Here is a 13310-nt window from a genome sequence, read left to right as displayed (position 1 = left end):
CTATACAGAAGTTCGTTGGCTATCAAAGGGTGCCTGTTTCAATCGATTTTATAAATTCTTTGACTCAATGCTACAGTTTTTAGAAAACAGAAATGATTCTTTACGAGCCAACCTGATTCATTTCAAAAGTGACATAGCTTTTGACTGACTTGTTTAACAAATTCAATGAACCAAATCTAGCTCTAAGGAGATGAGCTGAATTTAATAAAAACAAAAGCTGTTATTTCTGCATTTGTGTCAAAACTTGTTCTGTACAAACGAAACTTACGAGGCAAATTCAGCCAGTTTCCAAATCAGTCAATAGTGAAAAAATGTGATGAAGATGTGCTCAGCTATTGTCAGCACTTGGAGGCTCACCGTTGTGATTTCAATCAATGATTTAAAGATATTCTTGAAATGAAAATACCCGAATGGGTTTTGGACCCGTTTTCAAGTACAAACACAGAAGAATCTTTACAATTACAGGAACTGAGAGAAGTAACAACAAATGAGAAACTGAAATTAAAATTCAAAATAGGTACCAACAGTTCTGGCTGCATTGTGTGCTATAATAAAAAAAAAAGTTTTTAATTGCATTTCTATCATCAGATTTAGTGGAATGTGGGTTAAGTGTGGTCAGAAATCTTTTAATTAAAAAAAGAAACCAACTGCAAATAGCTGATTGTGGTGATTTAAGAATGCTGCTGACAAATATAGAGCCAAATATCAATAAATTGGTAGCAGCACACCAGGCTCATCCTTCTCATTAGGATTGTTTTTAATATTACTGATCGTTATTTACTATTTTCTATGTGAATTTGACATATGTTTAATTTATGGTTGTTTTCTAAATTTTTAATAGTGTTATTAAATTTTCAGCACCAACTTGTCCTATGTTTATGTGCAATTTATGTTTCTTTTGTTGACTTAGTTTTAAAATTTCAGTTCCAAGGTGTCTTATTTCCAAACTTCAAAAATCTGTATCACATGTATAATAAAATGCAAATTTGTTTCTGTATCTATTTATTCGCTTAAAACTAGAACTGCTGATCCGATTTTTGCATGATTTTCTTTTATATGTATCAGGTAGAGCTGGTCAGTTCTTAGAAAGTAGTTTCCAGGGAGGTGCTGAATAAATTTTTTTTGGAAAAGGGGCAGTAAGCCAAATAAGGTCACCGCTGGTCTATAGGGACAGGTGGAATATCAGCCCTGTTTGCTAAAGGAATGTTCAGCTGAATTAGCTAGGCCTTTTACATGTTTCTATAACATGAATCTCAGCTCAGGAATGATACCACAGGAATGGAAGGAATGTATGATAGTTCCATTGTACAAGGGTGGTGAAAAAACTGATGTGTCAAACTACTGACCTATCAGTATTTCTGATGTGGTTGTGAAGAGAGAAGTTGGTAAGAACTTGCATACAGAAATGGATAGACAGATAAGCTATACTCTACAAGGCATAATTTGCTCATATTTTATAAATGTTATAGCCAAATTCGATAAAGGGAATGGATACACTATGATAATTTTGGATGTTTCTAAGACATTTGATAGGATACCACACGAAAGGCTGTTCCATAAACTGGAGAATATGGGATTGGAATATAAACTCTTGACTTGGATCAGGAGATGGTTGACAGACATCAAAAAGCAGTATACAGTGGGTGTGATTCTGCCAGATTTAAGGTGACCAATGGTGTACCTCAGGATTCAATCTTTGAGACATTATTGTTCAATCTATACATTAATGACATCAAGCAGGGTCTAAAATCAGATGTGCAATTGCTTGCCGATGATGCAAAGATAAGCATGGCAATCGTGGATGTTACTAATATTCAGCACTTACAAAATGATTTGAATAGGCTGGAAATTTGGGAAAACGAAAATGGCTGCCAGTTTAATGTAAGTGTAAAGTTATGCACTTTGACTTGATTAAATTTCAAGCAGCATACTATATTAGGTTATGCTACAAGAAATTGAGGAGGCAAGGGATCTTGGCGTATTGGTGGATAGGAATTTGAAGTTCAAAGGTCACATAGCAAAAGCTGCAAATACAATTCAGAGGATAACTGCTATGTTGAAGCAAACTTTGACATATAAGGATAAGGAAGTCATTTGCCTCTTTATAAGGCTTTGATAAGACCACACCTGGATTACTGTGCACAGATTTGGTCTCCTGGATTCCAAGGAGATAAAGAAGCTGAGAAAAGGGTGCAAAGAAGAGTCAAAGATTATATCCGGATTATGGGATTTAGATTATGAGGACAGATTGTGAGTATGTGGATTACAGACTCTGGTTAACAGGAAAAAGGGGGTGATATGATAGAAGTCTATAAACTTTTGAATGGGTATTATAAGATAGCAACTGATGAAATTTTTCGTTAGGTGGGGAGAGAACATGGGGGCATCGATGGAAGTTAAGTTTGTTCATAGTCAAGAAAGGGGTAAGAGCTAGGTTTTTCTCTCACAGAGCAGTGAGTGGAATAGATTGCCTTTAGGGATAGTGAGTGCATCTAGTGTAAATGAATTTAAGGGATGGTATAAATGGGTGATTTATAGCTCTCCCTTGATGAGTCCTTGACTCTCTGGAGGTCTCAGATAATAATAATTTTCTAGACAACATGGGCTTCCTACACTCAACATGAATATGCAGAAAATAATTTTAATTGTTTAATTGGAACACGTGTACTAGATATAATTAAAAACTTTCATGGCATGTAAAAAAATACAGAATAAAAAGTTCTTTTACATATGTTAACAGTGAACGTTTTTAAATATCTCAATAATCATAGTTGGCAGATGACTTTTTCATCGCTCAATTGAAAACAATGCAATAACAAATTTAACTCCTGTGGGAACTGACATATAGGTATTATACGTATGTGTCAAGCTACCAGAGGAGTTAAATTTTAGTCGATATTTCAGATATCAAGTTTTATTAAGATCTGTCCTGCTATAACCAAATATATAGTTGGTTGCTGCTATAAGTCAGGGGGTATAGGAGGGTGATATAGAATTCATGAATCAGCAAATTAGTGCAATGAGTGCAGGGTTAGTGATTATTATCAATTGGAAGAAGAAAATATCACGTGGCAAAAAGGAAATGGAATTCATACACCTTCTAAGAGATAATTACTTGAAACAGCACATAACTGAAGGGACTCATGGTGTGAGAGTGTTGGGTCTGGTCATAGGTTGAGGATATATGCATAAGCAAAGTGTCCTCATTACCTCCAATTGGTGAGAGCGGTCATGTGGTATCAACTTGGGAGGTTTGCAAAATTTGTGGATTCCTCTCTTAAGAAGGGAGTATATATATAAGGAACTACAGGTTAGGTAACTATAACAAGCTTCAGAGTGAGCTTACAGCTGTCCCATGGCAGAATATATTGCAGAGAAAGATGTTAGCAGTGCATGGGATAAAATCAGTGGGTATCTGAGGAAGGCAATATCAGAATGTATTCCCATGGTCAGGAAGACAAACAAGGTAGGTGTTAGATGGATGAGTAGTAGTATCAAGCATGATCTACAAAAAAAGAAAATGTTATGGAATATTTACAAGGAGAAAGGTGATCAGTACACCCATGAGCAGTACAAGGCTCAAGCTAGGAAGGTTACCAGCATAGTAAGAAAAGCTAAATCAGATTATGAGAAGACCTTAGCCAAAGAGTTCTTCTACTATGTGGCAAGTAAAAGGAAGAATGACTTCGGTGACCAATTCAGATGTAATAGTAGAGTTACTGAGTGATCACTTTTCAAAAGTCTATCACCCAAGTGAGGATATCTCTGTACCTGTAGCAATAACTAAGGTGAGAATTGAAGGAAATAAATCAGAGGCACTTAGTATATTGTAGAATTTAAACGCAAACACTGCCGTAGGTTTAGATGGAACATCGGCTTGGGTGTTGCGTGAATGTGCAAAGGAATTGTCAACGCCTGTTACCTGGTTATTTAACTTAAGTTTGAACTCTGGTATGGTCCCTAGGGAGTGGAAGGAAGGCAAAGTAGTTCCTTTGCATAAAGGTGGCTCTAAAACTCCAGTAGTTAATTACGGACCAATCACCATCTCGAGAGTGGTGGTAAAAGTATTGGAAAAGTTGGTGAAGGACAGAATTCAAGAATGGATGGATCAGAATATGATACTCTATAGGGACCAACATGGTTTTGTTAAAGGTCAATCCTGCCTTAGCAATTTATTACCTTTTATAATAGAATGGATTCCGAGTTGGACAAGGGAAATGGTTACACACTGATACTACTGGATTTTACTAAGGCTTTTGAAAGGATACCCCATGGAATACTGTTGGCAAATTAGAGCAGATAAGGATGGATACTAAACTGGTGATATGGATAAGAGAATGGCTCATGGAGAGATACCAGAAAGTAGTGTATGCAGGAGCAGAGTCCAGGATGAGGAGGTGACCAGTGGTATGCCTCAGGGATCTGTGCTCGGGCCGTTACTGTTTAATTTGTTCATAAATGATATAGGAAATGGCTTGAAGGGAGATATTCAGTTGTTTGCTGATGATGCAAAGTTGGGTAATGCAATAAAAAAATCAAGCTGATGTTGAAAGTGTCCATCACATTCCTGACATGACATGTTTCAGTCACCCCTATTATGTCGATCTGGTACTTATCTAATTCCTCAGCTAGATCCATTTCTTTGCCATTCAGGCTTCTTATGTTGATAGTACCGATCTTTAACTCTGGTGATGGTGAGTTGGGGTGCGCTTTCAGATTTGTTCCAGTAGTTGACTTTTCGCTGTTCGCCCTGGTTCCCTGGCGAAAACAACAGGGGCCTTGTTTAACTGGGCATGAAATTTTTTCGCTGTACCATAATTTTCTATATTGGTTTAAGCCAATAAGAATACAATTTGGTCGGCTAAATCCCAAATTGTCAGCCCATCCTCATTCTTTCAGTATCCAGGTAGATACCCAACAGGGTGCACCACGAGAAGGTGAGGATTGGACATTAGGTCAGAAGCCCTGGTCGGTTCTCCGCATTCCTTTAAAGGCTATGTGGAGGTCTCCTCTCAGTTATACAGCTTTGACCCTTAGTTTACAGGATGATTTAAATAAGCTGGCAAAATGTAATGGATGTCAGTTCAATGTGGAAAAGTATAAAGTTATACATTTTGGAATTAAAAGATTACCAGCTGTGTACCACATTGATGGAACAGTACTCCAAAAGATTGATGAGGCTAGGGACTTCGGGGTGTTGGTGGATAGGGAGATGAAGTTTAGAGGGCACATTGCTAAGGATTGCACATAGGATTACTTGGTTATTGAAGAACACACTAACATCCAGAGATAAAAAGGTTATTATTCCCCTTTATAAGGTGTTGATACTTGCACATTTGGATTACTGTGCTCAAGTCTGGTCACCTGGATTCCTTGGAGATGAGGTTGTGGAGAGGGTTCAGAGTAGAGTGACTAAGTTGGTGAGTGATGTAAAAAATGCTCCTACATTGATAGATTGAGAGCTTGTGGATTGCGGAGGTTGGTTGATAGGCAGAACATAGGATATGATAGAAACATTTAAATTACTAAAAGGTTTTTATAAGATTGATGCAGGGGAAATATTGCAGCTGTGTAATAGTGATGGAAGAACAAGAGGTCATCCCTGGAAATTAAGGAAAAGTGTGGTTAACAAGGGTGTAAGAACTAGATTTTTTGCTTGGAGGGTGGTGAGTGGGTGGAATGAATTGCCTGACTTAGTTGTAAGTTCGTCTGTAAATGAATTCAAGAAGAGGTACGATAGATATTGTTTTGATAGTTTAGTCTATTGAGATGAGTTTACTGACTCCATGGAGATACCTGTAATAATAATAATAATAATAATAGAAAAGTTGTGTACAAACAACTCGATACCAATTTCCGGTATCCATTTTCTGGAACATTCTTAAGGGGTAGGACATCACAAGAAAGCAATTCAGAAAGATGCAAAATAAGCAGGTGTTCAGTGTCTGTATCTTCTGGTAAGGTGCAGGTTAAAGTAGATGGTTCTGGCTGTTGTTTCTAGAAGATGACAGTCTCCCAGATGATGAGAACAACTGATTTCTTTTTAGCGCTGTAATATTTCTCCATTAATTACAGAGAATATGTAACTCAGTAATGCTAACAATTTTCCTACACCAGTTAGTTCATAATTATGTAATTTTGAGATTTTTTTTCTCCCTTATGCTTATATTCCAGATTGCCTACAACAAATTGGCAAGGGCAGCAGATCACTGCTAATGGGTGAGTTTTTCATTTATTGGAAAGCAGATAAGAGAAGCTAATCCAAATATTAATGTATAGCAATATGTATCTCACAATGTTTTGAGTATCACTTGCCTGGTGACTAAAGTATACAGAAATGGTAAGCAGTGGTTGTTCTCAATAACTTCTGTAAATTTAATTCTAGAGTTTTAAACTAATTGTTATATTTAAATTGTATACATTGTGTCAGAATAAAAAAGATGTTTTAGAAAGGGCCAATTAGTACTAGAGTCCATAAACAAGTTAGAAATGGTTTATAGACACTTTCATGGTTTATACATGACAAATTTAATGAGAAAGTAAGTAGTGATCAAGCCATGAAAGTTTGTTTTTTTTAAATCTATGCAAATTTTACAATTGTTCCTTTGAACTCCAATAGTGCAACATATTGCATCATTAAGACTGAGACAAGCCATTCGGCAAATGCTTCATTACTCATTCTTATCATTCATGTTTTGAATGTAGTTGACAGTCCCTGATGATGTCCATGTTATGCTGGATGAATTTTTTTTTATTTGTAAGCTATGAAAGTTTCTAGGAATATGTGTAGTACATATGCTCCATTAAAACTATTCAAGTTCTGTGGGGGGAAGGGGGGGGGACAGCCATGTCTTGCCAAATCCCTTTGATGTAAAAGTTGAATGCAATATGCAACCCACTAGAAATTTTAGCAAATATGCAAGTCTAAGGAGTATGAAGTGCAGAAGGAGCAAGTCACAACCTTATAATGGCAGTTGAAGCACAATGATATTTTGAAAGCATAAACATTTTTAGGACGAATATTGTGTTTAAGGAAGATAGATAGACATTAAAGGGTATTTTGATTTTGTATAGCAGTTCAGTTATAAAACTGTCAGTTCATCCTTCCACTGTGCCTAACAGAATTTCCAAACGTATTTATTATGCTTAAGTTCAATTGTAAGATGACATTCAACTGGTATTGAACTTCCTGAATTTTTTTTCACTTGATTATAAATTCAATTAAAGATGCCAAGAAATTATATTTTTGTTTAATCCTTTATCTAAGTAACTGGTAATTAGTTTACGGAATTAACAACGCATATAAAGTATATTAATTACAGGTAACTTTAATAAATAACTTCTATATTTCGGCAACGTCATGTTGCCATCTTCAGGAACATAAAGATATGGTATGTGCACGCAGGCACTAACACAAGCAAATGAGGAAGAACTTTGGCCAAACAGGCAGAAAAACAAATATCAGGATTTCAGAACACAAAGACTACATCCGGTTTCACCAGTACAGCCGCTCTGGGCTGGCAGACCATGCCTTAGATACCCACCACAGAATTCGTTGGAAGAAAACAAAAATAATACACTGCAAGTTTAAATACGAGAGATTATTCAAGGAATCTTCAGCAGCTCTAAAAAACGTTCCTAACCTCAACAAATTTGGGTGCATGAAACTACCCCAAATTTGGGAGACTTACATTTTGAGAACTTCAGCCCAACTGCCAAGTCAACCAAATTAGCCCACCAGAGGGCCCCATTAGGACTTTAGGAACAATATTAGTTTCTTGCTTTCTTCCTCATTTGCTTTTGTTAGTGCCTGCGTGCACATACCATATCTTTATGTTCCTGAAGATGGCAATGCGACGTTGCCGAAATATAGAAGTTATTTATTAAAGTTACCTTTAATTAATATTAAAGGTAACTTCTATAATTAACAACACATAACTTTATATGCGTTGTTAATTCCGTAAACTAATTACCAGTTATGTATGACCAACGTATAAGCCTTGCTACTAGAACCTTTATCTAAGTGTAAGCAAACAACATTTGCATGTGAACAATCTTCACAACTAAGCTATTTGTACATGATAGCTAATTTAATTTATAACCAAGTAAAATTTTTTTCCACAACTTGCTCTATTCCAGAGTATTTTAATAAGGTGTTACAGCTTTTTACTACTTGTATATGGGAAATATATGACTTCTGCATTACTTTGGTATCTCTTCTGGGTCTGGCTCCTACTGATGTAGCCTCCAAGGTCAAAACCAGTCTGGTCAGTGGCCCTTCCTATAATGCACAACATTATACATGCCTGAAAGGGTGCACTTTGCATTACAGGATACTAAGGCAATCCATGTGAAGTCATTAAGACATGGCCTAGTCGTGAAGATACTTCACACAAACTTTGTTTGCTTAAACTTCGATAAAGGATTAAACAAGAATTTCGTAGCATCTTTAATTTGAATTTGCATGTTCTTTAAATTTTTCACTCAGCTCTTACAAAGAATAATTATATCAAAAATCAATCATCATTAACAGAAAATTTAGACTTAAGTGAGAAAAAAAGCAGAAGAATCTATTATTTTTTTTAATGAAAAGCTGGAGGTTTAATCATTAGGGACCACTATGAACAGGAGATGGTCCAGAATACAAAGGTAATGTCCCCACTCCCAATAAAAAAAGATGTTCACTGAAAGTAGCTTGCACAGGTTCAGGATTAAACAGCATATTACAGCAAATTCATCCAAAATGTAATTAGTTTAGTTATCCCTTTAAACTGTTGATCATTTATAATACAAAAAAGCTAGAATATATCTAAATGACTGCAACCTGAAACCATGTCCTATTCATCAAATCAGAAAATGCCAGGTGAAGGAATACAGTGCCCATATATTCATGAAGATCTAAACAAAAATGAAAAATTTTAATTGGTTTAATGCAATTTTTCAAATTAATTTATGTAGTGGCATATTAAATCCTCTCAACAGTAAGTGCCTATTCTTCATACTTTTCTTTAAATAATTTTTGGAAAATAACAAAACCCGTAGTTTAGAATTTTTTTTTTTTTGGCATTTATTTTCGTTTATCTAACTTTTTTTTCTATGAAAATGAACATTGCATTTTTGGTATTATCTCAAGACATACCTGACATTTTATCTCCTAGACTAATGATGTACTTTAGTAATACAAATGCGTAAAAATTACAATCTTATACCAGCATGTTTCACCTCACTTTATCTTTCACTTAACATGTCAGACTCAATGGCTTGTCATTGCCAAGTAATATGATTTCAGAGAAACCTTAATTCCATGATAAAACAGTCAAATTTAACAACTGAGAGACTGTCAATTGTGTATTCTGTTGTAATCATTGATGTTTAAAGAACACTTAATACTTCAACATATATTTAAATTCAATAACTTCCAAGTACATACCGTTCTACCATCTAATTCATGAGGACCAGTTGCAAGGACAATTGACACACAATTTGAATCTTTAAAAGTCACAAAGCCAAATCCTCTTGATCTTCCTGTTTCATTGCTTTTCATAACTACACAATCCACGACTTCTCCATATCGACTAAAATAACTCTGCAAGTTTTCTACAAAGACAAAAAAGATCTATTAGAAAACAATTTTTAATACTTATATATATATATATATATATATATATATATATATATATATATATATATATATATATATATATATATATGTCAAAAAACAAGTCACCATCTGCATATTAAATTTTGTATATAATCCAAAAATTAGATATACAGAATTTTATGCTGGGAAATATGAAAAGAACCCCAAGAAAGAAAAAAATTTATTGTTACTGTTTAGAATTACAACAAAAGTAACTAAAGTTATGAATCCAGCATATTATGTCTGTATACTGTCTTCCAACTGTTTTGCAGGATGACACATCTATTTAACTCCTGAGAGGAAAAAAAAAAAAATTTTCACCTCTATCTCTGAGACTGGCTAATTCATCTTCAGCTGGAGGAAAAAAAAAAAAGATTCTTTGCATTCCAGATGAAATTTAAACCCAGCTTTTCCCAAACAGAAAAAAATACCAAAATCAGTGATGTCATGATCATGTGCAAGAAATACTGGGGAGAGAGCAGTATTTAAAAGTTACTGTTCAAAATAATTCAGTTTGCTAAATTAGATAGAGAAAGATGGGTATATTAAAGTAGAGAAGACTACGGTAATACTGAAGTGATAAAGACAAGATCAGAAACAATTAAAAAATAAAGAATATATGAGAAGGAGGGGAAAAAAAAGTAGATCATCATGTTTAAGCGTATCTTAAGAAAATATGACAATCTAAACTATCAATTCTACTTACCTTTTCAAAAAGTGATTAACTTCTATGGAGTTTGCTGTCTGTTTTCCACAAGGAAAAATATTAAATTTCTCACTAAGATAAACAATGTATTATGGACAGGTTTTGATTAACATGACCAAACTAATGGAATGCTGTTTTGAAATGAACTGCCAGATTCTTAGTCAGTAAAAGATACCACTTGACTGTTTGGGGGAGGCAACCATGCATAAGACACAGATGCCTGGATGAGCTCGTATAAGTTTATAAGCATCATCTAAAATAAGATGGAGCTTGTTACTTATTACTTAGTTTCCTGAATGTATCTCAAGTATACTGGCTTGTATGCATCGATGAGTAAATGTTAGTTTTCATGTGGATCAAGAGCAATGCAATCTGTAACAGTAGCCAGTAACTTTTCCGATTACTGACCTGGTGTTGGTGGAGTCAGTAATCGGAAGTTATAACCAGGTAGAAGTTAACTAGTAACTAACCTTCATGATTTGAGAATTGAAACAAGGGCAATGGGATACTTTGATAGCTAACTTTTATCATACCCCCTCCCCAGAACGAGCTGAATATAGGTTTCTTTCTATGCTGTAGTGTAAATATATAGAATAAGTAGTGAAAAATTAAGACAATATAGGATGATATCAATTATGGAGAATAAGTTACAAGAATAATTGTACATATACTATGAAAATAAAAAAAAAATGTATCTTCTGGATTCTTGTAAATTTAAAAAAAAAAGGATGTTCTTCGGAGGTAACTTCAATGTTATGATGGTAACATTGCTAACACAAGGCAGACCAGTCCTTTAATGTTTTCTCCCTCCAATTACCATTCTAACATCAGGATGAGAGAGAAAGGCAGGGCAGAAGTTGCACCAGCCTTGCTGAGGGCCCAGAAGACTTGAATGCCAATTGATCAGGAGACAGATGTCTGCATTTAAACCTTTGAGGGTTTCTTCCCCCCCTCCAGATGTTGCACGTTACAATTGTAAAACCAAGACTTAATTGGAGTAGTTTTAGATGGAACAAAGAATAAAATCCTCTTTCCAAATAACTCTTGTAATTATTTGATAAGAGCAAGTATTTGGATAAGGAGAACAGAAATTCACATGTAGAAAAATGACACTTGTTTGTGCTTCTCGGTCTTGTAATACCAATCTGGTTGACACAGCATTCATTGAATTACCCTACTAACTGCTTTTTTCTAGCCAGTTAACAGAATAATCAGAGAAATGACCAATCTTAAATTATGAAGTCGGTTGTTTCAGTTAACTGACTTTCAATGTCTGCTCTGGTTCCTTAATTATGAAAACTATAGACTTTGTATAATCATACAATAACAATCAATTACAAATATATCATGCTTTCAGACTATATATATATATATATATATATATATATATGTTAAAAATACCAAGCAATTTTAAACCTGGTTTTACTCCATTTCCCAAGTAAGCAAACAGACAAACAAGTCAAGTTTATGCCTGCAAGTGATGCAAGTCTAGCTGATCCTACAGGTAGTGCAAGACCAAGGCAACTCATGGTAAAGGTGGCATAAGCTCTGATCACTAATCTTAATATTTACCCTTAATGCCAAAACACATCTCCAAGAAGGGGATGTATGATGTTTTGTATTAAAGGCAAGGGGCCACTACCCAGACCGGTTTCGACCTTTATTGAGGTCTCATCAGTGGGAGCCAGGCTAGAAATACCAAGATTCAGTAATACAGAGCTTATAAGTATTTTACCAGAACAAGTTACCATAAGGTGTTTTAACCTTATTAAATAAAAATCTCTGGAGGAGATATAAATGTAGAAAGTATTTTACCTTGGGTATAATAAATGTTAAAAATACCAAGCAATTTTAAACCTGATTTTATTCCATTTCCCAAGTAAGCAAACAGACAAACAAGTCAAGTTGGTAATGGCCCCTTCCCTTGGTATTTTTAACATTTATTATACCCAAGGTAAAATACTTTCCACACACACACACACACACACACACACACACACACACACACACACACACACACACACACACACACACACACACACACACACAGAATGTGATTTGATCAACTAAGTCAGAAACTACCAGTTCAACTCCATTTGGTCAGCATCCAAAAAATTATATAACAAATGATTTGCATATAAATAATTATACACTGGCAATACATGATCATGTTCTAAAATTTCTGTTGGCAAAAGGATCTGATCAATAATGACATTCATATTTAAAGAGAAGGAAATCCTTTTTTAAATAAAGAAATCCTCTATTTATTCCCTAAAAAAAGAAGCCTCCCACACTCTTAATCCTTACTTTCATAAAAAATTAGTCTGCAGTCACTTTCCACTTCTCACTACAGCCAAGAGTGAGTGAATTCTTATGCAGTGGAATTAGAAATAATTACCTATTTAGTTATATGTACTCATGCATATTCTACTGTGGATGCTGATGAGTTATGTAATTAAAAATTATAAATTAAAGATACCAAGAAATTATATACTTGGTTTAATCCTTTATCCAAATGTAAGCAAGCAAAATTTGCGCCTGAAGTATTTTCAGGACTGGGGCAACTCGTATATAGAAGGTAATGACTTCACATCACTTGCCTTAGTATCCCATAATGCAAAGCACATATCCTTACAGGTATGTATAATGCTATGCATTATGGGAAAGTTCACTACCCAGACCGGTTTCAATCTTTATTGAGGTCTCTTCAAATGCAAATGTTTGCTTACACTTGGATAAAGGATTAAACCAAGAACAGTGGAACCTCTGTTGTCGAACATAATCCGTTCCTAAAGGCTGTTCAGGAACCGATTTGTTTGAAAACTGAAACCATTTTTCCATAAGAATTAATGTAAAATGGATCAATCTGTTTCCGAACCCCAGATGATTGCTTATTTAAACCTTCGTAACAGTACTTCATGCATAAAATCGTATTCAAAAACAATGAAAATGCATAAAAATCTT

At 34.8% G+C, this 13310-nt stretch overlaps 1 protein-coding gene across 3 annotated transcripts in view; it reads right to left on the bottom strand.

Moving 5' to 3' along the window:
* LOC150099999 (heterogeneous nuclear ribonucleoprotein 27C-like) overlaps positions 1–13310 on the bottom strand; it is a 208040-nt gene that overhangs the window by 157345 nt on the left and 37385 nt on the right. For all 3 annotated transcript variants that reach the window (XM_090402360.1, XM_090402362.1, XM_090402361.1), the window contains one exon: positions 9431–9597. In XM_090402360.1, the coding sequence (XP_090258486.1) occupies positions 9431–9597 (167 nt within the window). The remainder of the gene's footprint in view (positions 1–9430; positions 9598–13310) is intronic.

The sequence above is a fragment of the Typopeltis vanoorti genome, chromosome 13 (genome assembly GCF_054136105.1).
Source record: "Typopeltis vanoorti isolate ZY-2024b chromosome 13, IOZ_Tvanoo_1.0, whole genome shotgun sequence".
NCBI classification, from domain to species: Eukaryota; Metazoa; Arthropoda; class Arachnida; order Uropygi; family Thelyphonidae; genus Typopeltis; species Typopeltis vanoorti.
This window is presented reverse-complemented; position numbering and strand designations above follow the sequence as displayed.